The sequence below is a fragment of the Gymnodraco acuticeps genome, unplaced genomic scaffold (genome assembly GCF_902827175.1).
Source record: "Gymnodraco acuticeps unplaced genomic scaffold, fGymAcu1.1, whole genome shotgun sequence".
In the NCBI taxonomy this organism is placed as follows: domain Eukaryota; kingdom Metazoa; phylum Chordata; class Actinopteri; order Perciformes; family Bathydraconidae; genus Gymnodraco; species Gymnodraco acuticeps.
The window spans coordinates 3,394,750-3,413,800 of record NW_022990047.1 but is presented as its reverse complement, the minus strand read 5'-3'; the positions used below and the strand labels follow the sequence as shown (position 1 = coordinate 3,413,800).

General features: G+C 43.4%; 2 protein-coding genes across 7 annotated transcripts in view; both read left to right on the top strand.

Annotated features, from left to right (window-relative positions):
- Positions 1-19,051, top strand: part of furinb (furin (paired basic amino acid cleaving enzyme) b) — a 119,296-nt gene that overhangs the window by 28,916 nt on the left and 71,329 nt on the right. The gene's annotated exons all lie outside the window — the stretch shown is intronic.
- LOC117545791 (transcription factor Adf-1-like) lies at positions 805-3,479 on the top strand. Its single transcript, XM_034215767.1, has 2 exons — positions 805-983; positions 1,570-3,479. Exons 1-2 carry the CDS (start codon positions 854-856, stop codon positions 2,088-2,090), a joined length of 651 nt encoding a protein of 216 aa, XP_034071658.1. The 5' UTR covers positions 805-853; the 3' UTR covers positions 2,091-3,479.

The window sequence follows — 19,051 nt, the reverse complement described above, 5'->3', positions numbered from 1 at the left end:
AGCTTTCTTTTTGAACGAATCTTTGAAGTGAACGAGATGAACTGATTCCTCCCACAAAACGATTCATTTGTTTGAGTCGCCGCCTTCCGCCAAAAGCTAAAGAGAAGCTGTTCGCGAACGACGAATTTAAAGAACTGGCGGAAACAGTTCAGAACTGTTTCCTACAGTGTACTGTAATCAGAGCCCTCTCACCTGAGCTCCGTTACACACACACACACACACACACACACACACACACACACACACACACAGGAGCGGGACATCCTCCTCAACCTGCCGCCATAAAGAGGACGGATACCTGAACCGTTGCGTCCAGCTAGCTTAGCGATAAATACACACATCGTTGTATTCTCCTCCGCCTGTCGGCCCTAAAAGCTGAGCTCCCGCTAATGTGAAACACACACACACATACACACACACACACTCACACACAGCGTTAGCGGGACATTCTCCTCCCCGTGTTGGACTGCGGTCAACTCAGCCGTCTCTCAAATTTGCTTGGTCAAATGAGCAGTTCTTCATTTTTGAGTGCGCGATTTATAGCGCCTTTACGGTAATCGCTGAGAAGCGGCACTAACGCAAGAGTAACGGCCCGTCTACACTACAGGCGTCAAAAAATGCTTTCAACGCTTCGCCCATTCATTTGAATGGGGTGACGTAGGATATTTTCAAACTTCGCCGAACTGCATTGTGGGTAGCTTGGCAAGGCGTTGCAAGCGTCGCGATGCTTTCTCGAAGCTGGCGTCAGCCAATCAAATCCCGTTTTTGCAATTCCCGCCAGTACAAGCGCTAGCCAATCAAACCGCGTGTATGCTGATCCCGCAGGTCTTGACTATTTTCCATATGTCATAAAATGGAAGACAAATTAATCATTGCTGTGGCAAATGTCCCAGTCCTGTATGACTGTACTCTGTTCACCTACCGGGACCTAAACCGGAGGAACCAGGCATGGCGGGAGGTGGCAGAGACAGTTGGTGAAACTGGTAGGTTTTCAACTGTTTGGGGAGTTTATATCCAGTTTACTTCGTTTTAGCATTGAATGGACAGCTAGTAATGTAGCATAATAACATATAATATATATTAATAAAAAAACATTATAATAAGCATAATATATAACATAACATATAATACATGCACAGCTATCAAGCATAGACAGTATATTTAGCCAGCTAGTAATGTAGCATAACATATAATGTATATTAATACAAAAATATTATATATAATATAATAAGTATAAGCATAATATATAACATATAATACATGCAGAGGGTGTCGTTTTTCTCATACTGATATTCTGAACAATCTGTGCTGTTGTATTTGCTGTAAAGTGTCTCTACTGTAGGCTAATTTTATTATATGTACAGCACTTTGGCTCGACCAAAAATCGTTTATAAATGTGCTATATAAATCAAACTTGATTTGATTCACAGCTATCAAGCATAGACAGTATATTTAGCCAGCATGGAATGTAGCATACAAATAGCATTCATTAATGGAGGAATAATTTAGTAAATTCAAGAAATTCACTTTATTATTTATTAACTTTATTATTTCATTTCATTTTATTAGATAATGTCTGCAAGAAGAGATGGAAGAGTCTGAGGGACAGGTTCCGCAAGGAAAAGAATATGGAGAAGGAGGCCAAAAGAAGCGGAGCAGGGTCTGCAGGGGGGTACAAGCCCTGGCGTTTCATGGCAGTGATGGGGTTTTTAACCCCATTCATCATAGACCGTGAGACGTCCAGCAATGTCCCCCGGCAGACCCTGCCTCCATCCACCCTGGTGGCAGAGGAAGAGAGCCAGGTAGACAGTGAGTCAGCCAGCCAGTCCACCAGCCAGTCCGCCAGTCAGCAGTCAGCCAGGAGGAGAATGCTGAGGTCCGGGGCAAAACACGGGGGAGGGGGAGGGAGATGTCCCCGTTTGAACGAAGTCTGCTGTCAGCAATTACCCAGCAATTGCCCAGCCAACCCCACCAGTGGTGGAGGAGGACGAGGACTTGCAATTTTTCAAGAGCCTCTTGCCCACCATGAGGCAGATGACAAGGGCACAGAGGGCAAGAGTCCGCCTCGGGGTACACCAAATAATTTTTGACGTGGACCAGCAGGACAATTTATAATTTTTTCACACATACTGATCCACATTACATTTTTTTACACTCATCACTCATCACACACACTTCACTCAAATTCACCAAATAAAACATTATTTCAAGTATGTTATGGCTATACTGTGTCTTCACTTGTTCATGTGGTTTGTCAGTTGCAACATACCAGAAGCTTCATGTATGTCGGTATATATAATGTGCTTTCTTCTGTAATTGGTCATGTGAAAACCTATTGAAATTATGAGTGGTTTATCAGTAAAAACAGGGCTGAAAGAAAAAGGTTGTTAGTCATATCATGATATAATAATATCAATTCAAGAAACATGTTTATTAGGAATGTTTGATTTTAAAATGGCTCATTTGGAATATTTGCTCTTTAAAGAAAATGGGTAGCTCTTAAAAGAGCTTTTGGTTTGGAGGAGCCATGGTGACCCTACACCACTTTATGCTGCCATGACACTACACCCTCCTCATTCAAATAGGAGCAGAAGGTCTCCCGCAGTTGGATGGATTGGCGTGTGGCGTTGTTTGAGCCCATCATAGGTGCATCGCGCAGGGTTGGAGCTTCATCACTCGACTCTGCGACGACAGGGACGACAGGTGTGCGTGATGACCTTCCTATTGTCTTCCTGCGGAGGAAGTTGTGCAACACACAGGTGGCCTTCACACACAACTCTGTTACCTCCGGGCTGGTGGTGATGACACGCCGGAACATTCTCCACTGAGATGAGAGGATGCCAAACGCACATTCAACCACCAACCTGGCCCGGCTGAGGCGGTAGTTGAACAGCCTCCTTTCACGCGTGAGCTGACGTCCAGGGAACGGACGCAGCAGGTTGTCCAGCAGCGGAAAAGCCTCATCTCCAACAAACACATGGGGAAGAAGGCCCAGCCGCTCTGCTCCTGGGATGACGGTGTCAGGTGGTAGCTGCAGACTGCCATCTCTGAGGCTCTCTCCAAAAGCGGAATTCCGCAGGCTCCCACCGTCGCTGCTCCTTCCAAAACCTCCGACATCCACTACCCTGAAGAGGTACTCAGCATCCACAACAGCCAGCAGTACCAAGGAGTGGCTGGACTTGTAGTTGAAGTAGAGGGACCCAGAATTTGCCGGAGCCTGGATCACCACGTGCTTTCCATCAATGGCACCAACGCAATTTGGAAAGTTCCAGCGCTCCTGGAACCCAGCAGCGATGGCTCTCCAGTCCTCCGTCTGTGGTACCGGCATGGTCTCCTCGACCAGCGCGGTCCAGATGGCACCCGCAACCTCCTTGACGATGACAGCCACTGTTGCATGCCCGACCCGATAGCTGAATGCTATGGTCCTGTACGAGTCACCGGTTGCCAGGTACCTGAGAAAAAAGTAATATACAAGATTTTTTTTTTTAAAGTTATACGCCACGCAGACACACACACCACAGAAACACACACACACATCAGACACACACACCACAGGCAGACACAAACACCACAGACACACACACCACAAACACATCAACATACCACAGACACACACACCACAGACACACCAACATACCACAGACACACACACACACATCACAGACACACCACAGGCACACACATCACAGACACACACACACACACACACACATCACAGACACACACATACACCACAGGCAGACACAAACACCACAGACACACACACCACAGACACATCAACATACCACAGACACACACATCACAGACACACACACCACAGACACACCAACATACCACAGACACACACATCACACAGACAGACACACACAGACACACACATACACCACAGGCAGACACACACACAGACCACAAACACACACACACACACACACACAGGGGAGCAATACTGCATTTACCTAGCTATCTTAATTAATGTCATTCATCTGAACTACATCACAGACTTCATTCATCCATTGCATGCATTCTCTCTCTTTATATACAGAGTCATATTAAAGAAGTAGAAATACACAAAACGTACCGTAGGCAGATGGCGAGTAGCTCGGCGGGTCCGATTGACAAACGCATACGGGTGTCTGCCTTTGCAATCAGTGGACCGACTTTTCCGAGCAACTCGTCAAACGCGTCTTTGCTCATCCTGAAGTACTGCTGAAACAGTACACCATCCAGGCGGAGCTCTTGGACAAGAACGTGGTATTCCCCCCGTTGCAGACGTTTTCTGAGTATTTTATGTACCCAACAGCGACGCACTATACGTGGCCTCCTGCAAGACATTGCATAAACCAACGCTACCGTTGCTACAAAACCGGCATCCATTTTGGCAATAGTGTAGAAGAACCGGGCTTTTTTTTGCTTTGTATGCTGGGGGCGGGCGGGAGATTCCTGATTGGTTGTTGGTCGCCTTGGGCGCGAGAAAGCGCCAAGCCTCAGACACGCCCAGCTTCAAGCTTTTTCGACGCCTGTAGTGTAGACGGGCCGTAACACAATGCGTGTTTTTTCTGCTTTATGCGTTACAAATTATTTTTACCATAAATTGTTAAAAGTCCTAGTTTGACTGCTACCAACAATAGTAGTACTTTTACTGTCTTTTTTCTGGGTAATTTTTTTGAGTAATACTCTGTCAAACTCCCCTCCAGAGTACAATAATGTATGTTTTCTGCAATCTTTGATGAGAGATAAAATGATTTTTTGCCATAAGTTCTCAGTGAGAGTGGTACCGCTGGACAGAGTACTACTTGGAGTACGACCACAAGTACAATCAAGTACTTCTATCGTGTACTTTTTGAGTAATACCCTGTCAAACTCCCCTCCAGAGTACAATAATATATGTTTTCTGCCATCTTTGATGAGAGATAAAATGATTTTTTGCCATAAGTTCTCAGTGAAAATGGTACTGCTGGACAGAGTACTAATGAAAGCTTTAGCGCAAGTTCAATAAGGAACACCTAACAATGAGTCACTTACACGTCACTCTATTGCTCCCTCCCCCCTCATTAAATACGAGGGCGTCACTCCTCAGCAGCCCCTAGCTGCACATGCTAAAATCCTTAAATGCCTGCTCTTCCTCCCTGTCAGTTGTCATTTCAGGTGACCACACGCAACCCGCCTCCTCGCCTCCCGTCTCCTCCAGGACAAAGCTAAACCTTCCTTCTTCAGACCGGTCCCACCTACTTATCACCACCACCAGTGTCTAGACCCCGGGGATTTCATCGGAGCGGTTCTTTCCCTCCTGAATGATTATCCTGCAAACCGGGGCCTAATCGCCAAACACCATTACATTCTCCTGTTGTATTATCATGGCAATCATTTCATTCATATGACGTGTAACAATAAATATGTATTCCTTACATCACGTCTCTCCGGTTTGAACTTGGAATACGAACACAAGTACAATCAAGTACTTTTATCGTGTACCTTTTGAGTAATACCCTGTCAAACTCCCCTCCAGAGTACAATAATGTATGTTTTCTGCCATCTTTGATGAGATAAAATTATTTTTTGCCATAAGTTCTCGGTGACAGTGGTATTGCTGGACAGAGTATTACTTGGAGTACGACCACAAGTACAATCAAGTACTTTTATCGTGTACCTTTTGAGTAATACCCTGTCAAACTCCCCTCCAGAGTACAATAATGTATGTTTTCTGCCATCTTTAATGAGATAAAATTATTTTTTGCCATATGTTCTCATTGAGACTGGTACTGCTGGACAGAGTACAACTTGGAGTACGAGTACGACCACAATTACAATCAAGTACTTATATCGTGTACTTTTTGAGTAATACTCTGTCAAACTCCCCTCCAGAGTACAATCATGTATGTTTTCTGCTATAGACCTGGTACATGGATAACCACTTGGAGCTTAATGCTCTCAAGACAGTGGAGACTGTTGTGGACTTTAGGAAGAACGCAGCCCCACGACGCAGTCCCCATCACTCTGTGTGACTCCCCAGTCACTGCTGTGAAGTCTTTCCGCTTCCTGGGCACCATCATCGCTCAGGAACTCAACAACAAATGGCCCAGATTTGTACTATAGAAACTCGAAATCTTGTAATGTAGGAAACAATTCACAATGGCTTCCATGTGATATAGGCTTTGTTTTGCAATATTTATTCAATGGTCACTTCTTAGTTAAACAAATCTCAAATATAGATTTTAAATATATCAAATTGAGCATATAAATGAAAACTATTTCACAGCAACCACATCCCCTGCTTTTTGGAAAAGTCTGGAGTCCCAGTCCCCAGCTGGTGCCTTTTTAAAAAAAATATAGGACATACAGCAACTGCATGTTCATGCACATACATTATTTGTCACACAGAGAGCAAACCCAGTCCCCAACTTGTGCCTCTTCAAGAGACTTTTGGTCCATATGCAGGCACTGTGTGTGGCACCACCGGAAACAGCTGTCACACTGAATCTGCAATAGAAGGAGTGGAGACAAATGAGAGTAAAGCCCTGCTTATACCAGCTTCGAGCAATGGTCAACTGCATCCCTCAAGTGTTTGTATTTAGTTTCTGCTTTCATTTAATGCTTTTCTACAAATCTAAATTGTGAAATATCTGAAGTCTCAATATTCATTAAACCTTACAGTGTGGGTGTGATGTGGCATTGAGCCGTGTGGCATTTTAACAAGTTAAAATCTTATATTTATAGTTAGCCTTTTCACTCAGTTTAGACTTTTTGTAATTGTAATAAACAAGAACATTGTTTTATTTTCAAAAATAATACATATACATCTTGAGAAAACAGTTTATCTGTTGACACTTTTTATGGGGATTCTTATTTGGACATGTTAATACAATTTTAAAAGAAAATGTATCACCCCAGATCCCCCAGCAGGGTTTTTGTTTACAAACGTGTCATCTGTTAAACAACATGTGAGTTTGCAGTGTGTCGGGTGGAGAAGAGCGCAAATCTATTTAAAAAAAAGATGGAGGTTATTGGTATCCTCATGAATTTACCCAACATGATATAATGGATCCTAAAACAATACTCTGTTACCTGAAACTGTCAATTCTGTCTACGGGTCTTGCTGACAAATAGTAGGGAAACTACTGTGTGTAGAAGGTGTCTCACGCCCAATTTCACTCAAAACAAAGTGAAATTCGAAAAATTGCGCCAACCACACCATTTTAATAAACAGGATAGGATTAATGTCCATTTTTTTCAAAAGATGTGTAATAAACAATTCATATAAAAATGTGTGTTTTATTTTCGAACACAATTATGTATATAACAACTTTTCTGTTGAAATACATATATACGTACCCTCTTAGTGACTCCATTACAGATGAGATGCACGGAAGCACAAATTGACAGGTATCTACCAAGCCCCCAGGAAGTGCGCCGGACTCTGAGGAGAATATTCGCTGTGGCCAAACGGCGGTACTACACTTCCGTTAGGTTGCTGGGGCCGGAAACACTTTTCCCCATTGACTTACATTGGGAAAGAGTGGTCTGTAAATCGTTGGATAATTTTTAAACTAAATAAACTACCCAGTATGAACGTTTGTATAGCCCTTATTACAAACATTCGTTCCTTAAGTTGTAAAAATTTGCTAATAACCAGGGCTGCACATAACTTTCATATGAACTCCGGTCCGGCCCGTACTGGCGTTATAGATGTTCGCCTAGGGCGCCAGATCTGGGGAGGCGCTGCGCTGGCAGTTCTGGGAGGGAAAAAAACATTTTTGACCGTTGGGGCTCATCCTAATTTTTGGCCTTGATGTAACAATATTCATAATTAAGTCAATGTAACACCCTTTTCACCCCGGTTACACGTTTCATTTGTACTATGGGCGCTGTAAGTGATGAAAATGGGGGATGTTGGCTTATCTGGCGCCCGCAGCTCACAGCCAAAATGTGAGCGAGGGAGAGAGGGAGGGTGCACCGGTACCGGTGCTGTTGTTATTAGCATCTGGTGCTAGCTGCTCTCACGGATATAAGAAGAAGATGTGTCTACAATGATGTGGAGGGAGAGTCCTCTCCAGTCAGACTGAGAGGCTGATAACTACAGCTCAGTGAGGTAAAGGACTCTGAGTGTTTAGATAGTTCACTTTGGTCTAAGTTCAAACGGTTTGGTCACAATTTATGTAAACACATATTTCCAAGGCACTCCTTTATAATTATTGGGATAAACAGGTTTGAAATCATTCCAATGTATACTATAGGACAGTAACCAAAAACATCCTTTAAAACTGGAGATTTAAAAAAAATGCATAAATAAATGTTAACTAGGTAAAATAAGATATGAATGAACAACTAGGGCTGTGCAATTAATCGTATTTTAATTGCGATTACGATTATGGCTTGCGACGATTATGAAAACAGCATAATTGACAAAATACGATTATTTAGCTGGGTGTGCTTCGCCCCTCCCTAAAAGCGCAAGTGAAGATGTCAGAACAAGAGCAGCAACTCGTTAAAAAGAAGGGTACAACTATTTCCACTATTTGGAAGTACTTTGGCTTTCAGGAGACCGACGTGGAGCAAAACAAAGTACAGTGCAGGATTTGTTACCAGGTTGTGTTTGCACCACACGCTAACACAACCAATCTCTTTAATCATCTGAAATACAACCACAAAGTGCAATACGACCGGGCAGTAATACAACAAAAAGCAGACCAAAAAGCAGATGCCGCTCGACTTCATCCACAACATCATCACAGTCATCGATTCAGGACGCATTGTACAGAGCAACGGCCTACGCGACGAGCTCGCAGAGACAGAGATATTACAGGTGCCATTACATTTCACATCGCTAAAGATATGTGCCCAGTTAGCACTGTTAGCAACGAGGGCTTTAAGCAACTTGTCAACACGTTGGACAAGCGTTACGCGATGCCATCTCGGTATTATTTCATTCGGTATTATTTGACAAATGCCGTGGGGAAGTTGAGAGAGATGTGGCTTCAGCTGACTACTTTGCCACCACAACGGACCTATGGTCTAGCCCAGGGGTGCCCAACCAGTCGATCGCGAGATGTGTCTAAAAATAAAACAACAATATTCTGTTTTATCGTTAATGTCCTGTAACATAATCTTCCTGTGCCAGAATAATGCACTTGAACGCATCAAAGCTTTGTGATTGGCCGGCGTCACCGCTGTGTCGGGGCGTGGCGAGGGTCTTCAGTACAGGTGGCAATATTGTCACCTGCCTGCGCTCATCTCTGAAACCAGACCATGTAAACAGCCTGGTGTTTCTTACAAAAAATCTTTAAGAGATGACATGAGCAGCCCTACCAGCATTTGCCATGGTGGCCAAAACATTTTTATTTGGTCTTAAATTGTAGTTCAACATTTATGTCCTGTTACTTTTGGACCATGACGGTTGGCCAGCCTTCAACGTTTAACTGAGTGGAATATGTGGAATATGTTTTACCAAAATGTTGGCTATATGTTAAGGAGTTTTCAGTAGGTTGTGACAGTGCACTGCATCATATTTGATTTAATTTATTTTGGTCTAATTTATTTGTATTTATCATATTAATAATATATGTTTAGTATGGTTTTGGAAGTGTGCTCCAACATATTTTTTGATCTTGTTTATTGGTAAAATATTATTTGTTTTAAAGTTCAATAAATGGTCAATGAATAATCGTCAAAATAATCGTGATATCAATTATTGACCCAAATAATCGTGATTATGATTTTTGCCATAATCGCACAGCCCTATGAACAACACAAATAAAATAAGTTACATTCATTTGTTATTGGCTATGGTAGGTTATTGGTTATGTTCACATACTTATTTGATTACATCCACTTGTCTAAGATGACAACAGAGACTTTCGACCCAAACCCAGCTGTTGACTTGTGGATGCAAGCATCTAATCACAGACTCAACCAGAGAGAAAGAAGTAGGCCTACATCATCAGCTACCATGTCTGACAGAGAGGAAGACAGTGAGGAGAACAGTCAGGAGGGTAGTGATGACAGCTTGTAGGATTACTGGTCGTGCTAATGTTGTCTTGTGTTCACCTCTGCATGTGTGTTCTGTTTTCACCTCTGCATGTGTGTTCTGTGCTATGGTTCTGTGCCGTGTGTCTGGCAAATAAAGTCAAGACCCCCTCAAAAGTTATGGTGTATTTCATTTAAAGGATGAGCACCAAGCAACATCTCCAGGTGCTCCTTTGAGAACCAGGGCAAAAAAGTTATGTGCACCCCTGCTAATAACGTTATTCTGAGAGTTATTTTCCTCTGCATTATGAACGTGCATCTAACCCACGGGACCGCGCCGCCCGGCACGTTCATGTTACGTGTTCAGTAGGCTACTACCGTGGATGTATAATAAGAACAAACCATATCGCCTTACTGCCAGTGATCCCACGGAGCTATAATAATGGATATATTGCACAAGTTTGCTGTAATTCATCATTTGTAAAATAGTATACTACATGGGCTGTATGATGTAAATCTTGTATTAAATAAAGTTAATATTACCGACGTAGATTAACGTCCCTGTAGCTTCTTATTGCACTTGCAATATACCATTAAAAGAGTTGAACGTAGCCGTTTGCTATTACTATATAATACCACGCAGGGATAAGCCAGAGCGCACAACCTTTGTGGGCACAATACGTTTTGTATATACGTTTTTATATATAGCCTACAATCTATGGTTTTGACCCAGTTTGATTCATTCGCTACATATGATATCGTCCGGGGAAGTCGTCATACTTATACATATATCAATAAAGATATATGTGTCAAAGCTCTAATCAAATTAACAGTTGTATTAATTATAATTGTATATATATATATATATGTATATTGCCTGTGTTGTATATTTATACACACAAATGAACAACCTTGTGTTTTTTCAAAAGTTTTACAAGTTGTATTGTAGTGTTTATTTTAGTGTTGTTTTATGCTTATCCACATTTTGATTTCAGAGCACAGTACATGAGAATGCTGGGCACAACATCACGCTCAACAGTGAAGCTGGCAATGCTGAACAAAACCATAGAGTTATAATATTTATTCAGCTGAAAAAGTACTAAACTAAAAATAACTAAAATACTACTGACTTAGCAGGGTATACAGATTCACCCATTAAAAGGAGCTTTTTTTTTCTTTTTCTCAAACATATCTGTCCAAACTGGATACAAGTATAAAATGCAAACCATAACAAAATTATGTTTGGGAGTGAAGGTCATGGGAAAATTAAAGATGATTTGATTGTGTTATTAAAAGAGGAGAGAGAGGAACTTAACGTGTTCATATTATTCTTATACATGTATAGAAAATGTGCATGTTGAACTACAGGCTGGATATATTTCCCAGGCATCAAGGAAATAGAAAAATCAACATCGGTTCAAAAGTAAATAATGTTGTGTGCAAACATTTACAATTGTACAACATTTTTTCAAGTTTTACCTTTTCAATGATTTCTCCAAATAACTAAATCAAAGCAAATCATAAAAAATGGTTTAGTCAATATAAGATTTTTGCCCAAAACAGCTGAAATTGAACGTAAACAGTATCAGGTGCATGGCAATTAACACATTTGTGCACGCTATTAAAATGTACTTTAGTTCAAGTTAATAATAATGTTGATTTTAAGATCTTTCTATATCATTGATTTAATCTTTCTGAACACTTTTGAAATAAAACACAGCAGAATGAAGATTGATAAAAAGCTTTTATTAGGAGGATCAATTTGTATTGGGCTTCAATGACTCTTGATGAAGGCAGTATTATGATTGCTTGTATTTATCCTCAGAAATGTAATATTTTAAATAAGAGGTGACCTTTGAATAAATATTGCAAAACAAAGCCTATATAACCTGGAAGGCTAAGCCAATTAGTATTTTGTCCTGCACTACAAGATTTCAAGTTTCTATAGTACAAATCTGGGCCATTTGTTGTGTCATTTCTCCAAACACATACAGTACAAATGCCTGTTTTGGAGTCTTCAAAAGGTGCAGAAGAAGGACTTTACATTTTGTTAAAGACAGGACCATTGTAATTCAGTCAAGAGAAGAGACAAGAGAATAAAGGAAAGACTATTGTTATAATGGGTGATGTAACTTTAATGAGAGACATAATATGAGGTCATTGGTACTCAGACTATACAGGGATCGTTTTTTGATCATGGGGACTGAGCCTTGTACAGGGAAAGTGTGCTGGAAATACTCCAAAAGTACACGATAAAAGTACTTGATTGTACTTGTGGCAGTAGGTAGTACTCTGTCCAGCAGTACCACTCTCATTGAGAACTTATTTTATCTCTCATCAAAGATGGCAGAAAACATGCATTATTGTTCTCTGGAGGGGAGTTTGACAGAGTATTACTCAAATAGTACACAGTAAAAGTACTTCATTGTATTTGTGGTAGTAGTCTAACAAGTACTGAGTCCAACAGTACCAATTATTAGTTAGAACTTATGGCTAAAAATCATTTTATCCCTCATCAAATATCATTGATTGATTGATCAAATATAACATCAGCTCTTGTACTACCGTCAGCGCCGCTTCTCGGCGAATACCATAAAGACGCTATTAATCGCGCACTCAAAAATGAAGCGCTGCTCATTTGACCAGTGGTGTAGTGGGGATTTTTTTACTGGGGGGACGCTATTTGAATTAGGTCATCCCAAACAATGCCACACAAGTGCGCATGCGCGCAGTGCACTCACAAAACGGGCAGACAGGTCCACAGAAACTACCGGTATGCTTAGTCCTACTTTAGTTACTGTACTGCAAAAAGCAGACGAAGCTGCGCTCAACACACACACAGACTCAAAACCATGGACACACTGGCACATAAGTTACATAAACAATTTATAGGCCTAAATTGCATAAGCTACAGTATTGCAACTAAGCAGACAGTGCTGCTTCTCTCTCTATCTCTCCACTTTCAAAATCTATTTAAAACTCATAACAAACAAACAGTCCAAAGTTGTACTGAAATTAACTTATTAAATAAACAAAACGAAAAATATAGCCATACTTATGCAAACAACATTGAATCTGGACTTGACATTATTCTGATTATAATTGCAAATAAGCAGACAGCGCTGCCACACACACACACACCTTGGGTTTTGAAGACTGATAAATCCGAAATGGATGAATAAACGTTGCAGCCCAGTTTCCCAGCTTTGCAGTCTATCCACGGGTAAGCCTCTTGTTTCCTCCGCCACATCTCCTCCGTCCATACCTCTGGGAAAGGTGAGCTTGAGCTAGAGGAACGTTGCTAGCGCAGCTAACGTGCACGTTAGCTAGCATTATCCACGTCTTTAGGCAGCTCTTCTGATGATGTATTAATTTACTAGCAGCTTCACTTGTAGCTTCGGTGCTGCTAGCCTCTTTCTTCTTGTGAATTATATTCTTTTTAGAAAAGAAGTCAAGTAAAACATGTTAGCCTGCCATTATAGAGCTTTTTCGTTAGTGTTCTTGAGGGAAGGAGCTGCCGCAAAATCGGCGGGCGCGGCGAGCTGGCTCGCCGTGGGTGTGTCAGTGACCGCGGGTCACGAGCGTGATGATGAAGAATCATACTTTTTTAAGGAAATCGTTTTTATTTTTTATTATAATTACTGTGAAATGTATTATGTTTTCGTCATTATTACAACAAATACACACTTGCAACTGATAACACTGGCAATGATTTTATATTTATTAGACTTAAAAAAAAGATCATGCTCCAAATAAGTGGGGGTACGGCGTACCCCCGCATCCAACGCCCACTACACCACTGCATTTGACCAAGCAAATGCGAGAGACGGCTGAGTTGACCGCAGTCCTGTCGGCACTAAAAGCTTCAGAGGGCGGATAGCTGGGCTCCGTGGCGTCCAGCTAGCTTAGCCGCTAGCTTAGCGATAAATACACACAGCGTTGTATTCTCCTCCCCCTGTCGGCCCTAAAAGCTTCAGATGGTGGATACCTGAGCTCCATAGCGTCCCGCTAATGTGAAATACACACACACACAGCCTTAGCGGGACATTCTCCTCTATGAAGGTAGATATGGTGCAAAATGCGAGAGCGTGTAAAACCTGATGTAAACCTGAATTTCCCCCCACATCTACAGGTGAAAATTACTTTTGCGACACATTTATCGCAAGAAGTGTAGCAAAATCAAGACCGCAGATTCGTCGATTTATACTGCCACAGAGCAGATTCGTCAAGTTGTAATGACTGATTTGAGAGGTTGTAATAACCAAGTTGCAGTTGTAATGGAAAATATATTTAAAAAATATGTATTTTTCTGCAAGTGAACATTTCATCACTAAGTTCATTTTTTTTCTACGAGCTACAACACTTTTTTTTTTCTTCTGTGACTTCAAATTTGGTTCAGTTACGTGGATATTTTTTACAAGTGTACATTTGGTTCACAGTTACGTGGATATTTTTATACAAGTGTACATTTGGTTCACAGTTACGTGGATATTTTATACAAGTGTAAATGTATGCACACAAGCTCAGATTTTTTTTCTGCAAGTGCTCACATCAGGTTTTACACGCTCTCGCATTTTGCACCATATCTACCTTCATACTCCTCTCCCTGTCGGCCCTAAAAGCTTCAGAGGGCGGATAGCTGGGCTCCGTAGCGTCCAGCTAGCTTAGCGATAAATACACACAGCGTTGTATTCTCCAATCTCCTCCCCCTGTCGGCCCTAAAAGCTTCAGATGGCGGATACCTGAGCTCCATAGCGTCCCGCTATTGTGAAACACACACAGCGTTAGCGGGACATTCTCCTCTCCCTGTCGGCCCTAAAAGCTTCAGAGGGCGGATAGCTGGGCTCCGTAGCGTCCCACTAGCTTAGCCGCTAGCTAAAGGTAAACATAGATGGGTAGATAGAATATGAATAAATCCAGCTGTTACTCTCATGAGCGAGGCGGAACATAATAGTTTTAACATGCCAAAAAGCTGCTGTGTCGTTTATTGCACCTCAAACATAAAAAATAATCAAGAGTTCAGTGTTTCTGTACTTCCTCTAAGAAGAAAGGACAGTAAAGGAAGAGCTCTATGGCTTCAGGCTCGATCGCCGTTCAAATGACAGCGTTGTTTCCCCCAAAAGTGGGCGGGGCCGTAAAGTGACGTAGATGTTACTCTCATCTATGAAAATCGATAGCCTACTGCTATATTTAACCATATATCGAGCCCGATCGTCGATTTCTAATGGCTTAATGCAATTGTTTGCCCGTCTGGCCATTGGAATCGGGCTCTCTGAAGATCCAAAAATCTCCGGTTTTCTTAAATTTCTGATCGGATTGGCAAAAACTTCAGAATTTGTATTGACCGCCGTTCAACTGACAGCGTTGTTTTCCCCAAAAAGTGGGCGGAGCCGTTATTTTTGCCCGGAAGTGACGCATTGTTACTCTCATCTATAGTCAGGCACAAATTTATGAGAGATTTAACAATGGCCAATTATATTTCTTAAATAATATGTAGCCTATTCCCAGAGCATAATTCATGGGGCAACAAAGTGAGGTGTAAAATGTGTTTTAATATCATAAATGTTACGCCAGCAAACTTCTTGTACGGACTTCGGCAGTAGTGAAGACTCACTGAACGAATTAAGTACAAAGACGAATCGTTCGCGAAGGTGCAAATCACCAGAAGTCCTTCGCGAACCGGTGAACGAATCAGTGAACGAATCAGTGAACGAATCTTTCAAGTGAACTGAATCAAAAGATTCGTGTCCCCGAAGGGAATCGGAATTCCCATCACTAGTTTATTGTATCCCATGGAACTGCAGGGGGGGGGGGAGGCTTCTCTGCGATATGCTGTAATGGTCGTCATGGTGACGAGCCACGCCCTCGCTGCTCGCGCTTCTTGAGGCGAAAGGGAATCTCCACACGCTGCATTTCACTATGGCTCTCATCATGAGGCGTGTACACGCCCAGGGGATGAGTGGAGGTGTGTGTATGCTGTCCACACGAGCGTTATATGACCGTGTGTAGGAGGCATATCTGGGACAGAGGAATGCCGCGAGCTCTGCAGTTTATAAACCAATAGGTTAAAACAGCAGGCTTCTGCAACGAATGAACCACCTCTGGAGACTCCACCTGTGGGGGAGACCCAGGGGGATACCCACGTGACCAGCTGACGCCAACGCCGAGCAGCTGCGTCACATAGAGGGCTGTGCGGGTTTGTGACACGCCAGAGGAGAGCTGTCAGTTTCTCCACTCGCTGCCGTGAGAGCCGCGCTCTGCTGGCTGAGTTTAATTCCACTATCAGATAAATGAATATCTGAGAGGGAAGAGGACAGCTCTTCTTCCAATTCATTATGAAAACCCAGGCTTTGACGCAATACGAATGTAACGTCTGTAAAGCGACTTCCTCCCTGGAAAACACACTCTCATCATCCCTCCTCTAGCGGCTCCAGCCTTCTCTACACAAAAATGCGAGGAGCCAGGAAATATCCGAACGGCAGACGATTGTCTGGTCTGATATTCCCTGAAATGAAAAACGCAGGAATTTCCTGTGTTTCGGGATGATGGGTACGTGGTAGGGATGGGAATTTGAAAGCAAATGTATATTCGAATATCCGACCCCCCAAAAAACGGTTAACCGGTTAACCGAAATGTACATATCCTATAAAAAAAAAGTTGGGTAAAAAAAAATGTTTCAACATTTTTTTAATTTTTTTAACCCAATTTTTTTTCAATACATTTTGGAAATAAATACATACATCTTCAAATAAGTGTAGAAACCACGTCGAATTTGTCAAATGTATTGAACTGGTGATCACAGTTTGACGGCCTACAGTGTGGAGGCGATTCACAATCAGTCCAGCTAGAGAAGACCCTCTCAGCTGGAACGGAGGTTGCGGGTATAGCAATGTATAGCATCATGTATTAGTTTAATTTCGCATAGTTTGACCTCTACACCGCACTCACTAACCTGGTCGAAATATTTCCACACATTACTCCTTTTTGACGCCATGTCTGTTGTGTAGGACTCTTCAAGAGTGTAAATAATTACCGGACTATGACTGGTAAAATATGTTGAATACCGGCAAAACTAAATCTCTCCAGTCAAAATGTCTATATTTGCCGCCACACACGGTTGCCAGGCAGCGCTTATTGTTGTTTAGGCTGGCCACTCATGTGTCGCGAGTGTTGACAGGGGGCGGGGGAGCACGCTCATGAACTGTTAGCGCCGGAACCTCGCAACGGCTGCGGAGCTCATTTGCGCCACATTTGGGCCTAAGATGAGGTTTGAGTCTGCGTGATCTGCGTGTAGGGAGGGGCAGCAGCCATATCATTGGCTAGAACTAGATCTGATGGATTTGGACATAAACGCGAGTGAAGTATAACCGGACGCGAGAGAGAGAGATCAGCACCTGCAGCTCTGCCCGCTGTGAGGGGCCGGTGAGCGGAGCAAAACACACCTTTATACGTCACCTAACACATTTAGCTATGGCACAGTGACAGTCGTATATATATACATTGAATTATTCAATTTGATAATATGTAATCAACTTAGGCATCACTCCCAAAAAAAAATTAATAAAAAACAAAACAATTATAAAAATATTCATAACTCATATTCGAATACATGAATAATTATTCGAATACCTGAATAATTTCGAATATTCGATTAATCGTTCCCATCCCTAGTACGTGGAAGTATGCATCCTTCAGGTGGAAGTGAACCAGTCGTCCTGGTGAACACATTCCAGCACCTGATTTTCTTCCCCTTGAGGAACCCTGGAAATAGCCTCTTTCAACAGGAGTTCTTGCAGCTCTGACTGGAGCGTAAAACACTGTTCCTGGGATGACAGGAGTCCTGTATCCCATTGAACTGTGGGGGGGAGGTGAACAGCAAGGTGAGAAACACTCTGAGAGCGGGCGCACATGCTCGAGATGTGTCATGGTCGTTAGCCCTGCTAACGACAGGTTAGTGACAGCTGGCTTAATCAGCGAGCTCTGCAGTTTATTAACCGACAGGTTAAAACCAGCAGGCTTCTGTTGCGAGCCCTGACGCCGTGGGGCTGCGGGCGCTGCGTGCGCTGCCGCTGGGGGCGCTCAGCCTGGAATACTGACAGATCAAGGATGGGTCTCATTCCCCCGTTCTGGCTTCTCTGTGATGTGCTGTAATGGTCGTCATGGTGACGAGCCACGCCATTGCCCTCGCTACCGCTGCCCGTGAGGCGAAAGGGCTGCGGGGGAGCCTCCACACGCTGCGTTTCACTCCGGCTGTCATCATGAGGCGCGTACACGCTCAGGGGATGAGTGGAGGTGTGTGCAGTGCTGTTCACATGAGGCGTTATAACGGCGCTCATGGGTTTATTATGACCGTGTGTAGGAGGCGTATCTCGGACAGAGGAATGCCGCGAGCTCTGCAGGTTATTAACCGAGGTTAAAACCTGCAGGCTTTTGCAACGAGCCCTGCTGGCTAGTAACCGATGCAGCTGGCTTACACAGGGGGGATAGGTGAGAAACACTTGTTACTAATGACTCAGTACAAAAAGTTGGAAAATGAACACACTTTATTTTACTCACAACCCCCAGAACGTCAGAAACGGCTCTGCTTCCTCGGAGGCTCTCGTGGAGCAGACCAGGAGCGGGGGAGCCTCACTCCCCTTTGACTCGCCGCCGGGAAACCCTGTCTCTGGGGTGGCGGGGGAGCGGAGACGTGGGACGGAGCCCCTGCAGCCGCCGAAGGGCGAGCCTGACACCGAGGCTGTTGCTGTGGGCGTCTCTCCGCTTGCGGCCTCTGCTGCCGCTGTGGTCGGTGTGGACGCCGCGGCTGCTGCGGACGTTGGTGCCGCTGTGGGAGCTCAGCAGGCTGGAGCCAGCTGACGTGCTGGCGACTTGAAAGGCACACTGGTGCACCCGGTCGGCCTGGCGGGCGTCATACTGGTCTCTGGGGGGGCGCTCAACGTAGGCTCCAGAGAAGGGGCGGCTGGAAAACCAGCATCTGTGAACCCCTCCACCTTGGTGAGGGGAACAAATGTGGCCACCGGAGCCTTCAGGGTCCTCGGGTTCGCCGCCGCCCCCTCCTGATGGCTGGGAAGCGTGGCCAGATCGGGTCACT

Excerpts from the sequence above, each read along its gene's own strand:
- LOC117545791 (XM_034215767.1), top strand. The coding sequence starts at position 854 with ATGGAAGACAAATTAATCATTGCTGTGGCAAATGTCCCAGTCCTGTAT. Across the intron at positions 984-1,569 it reads AGAGACAGTTGGTGAAACTG|ATAATGTCTGCAAGAAGAGA; the intron begins GTAGGTTTTCAA and ends TCATTTTATTAG.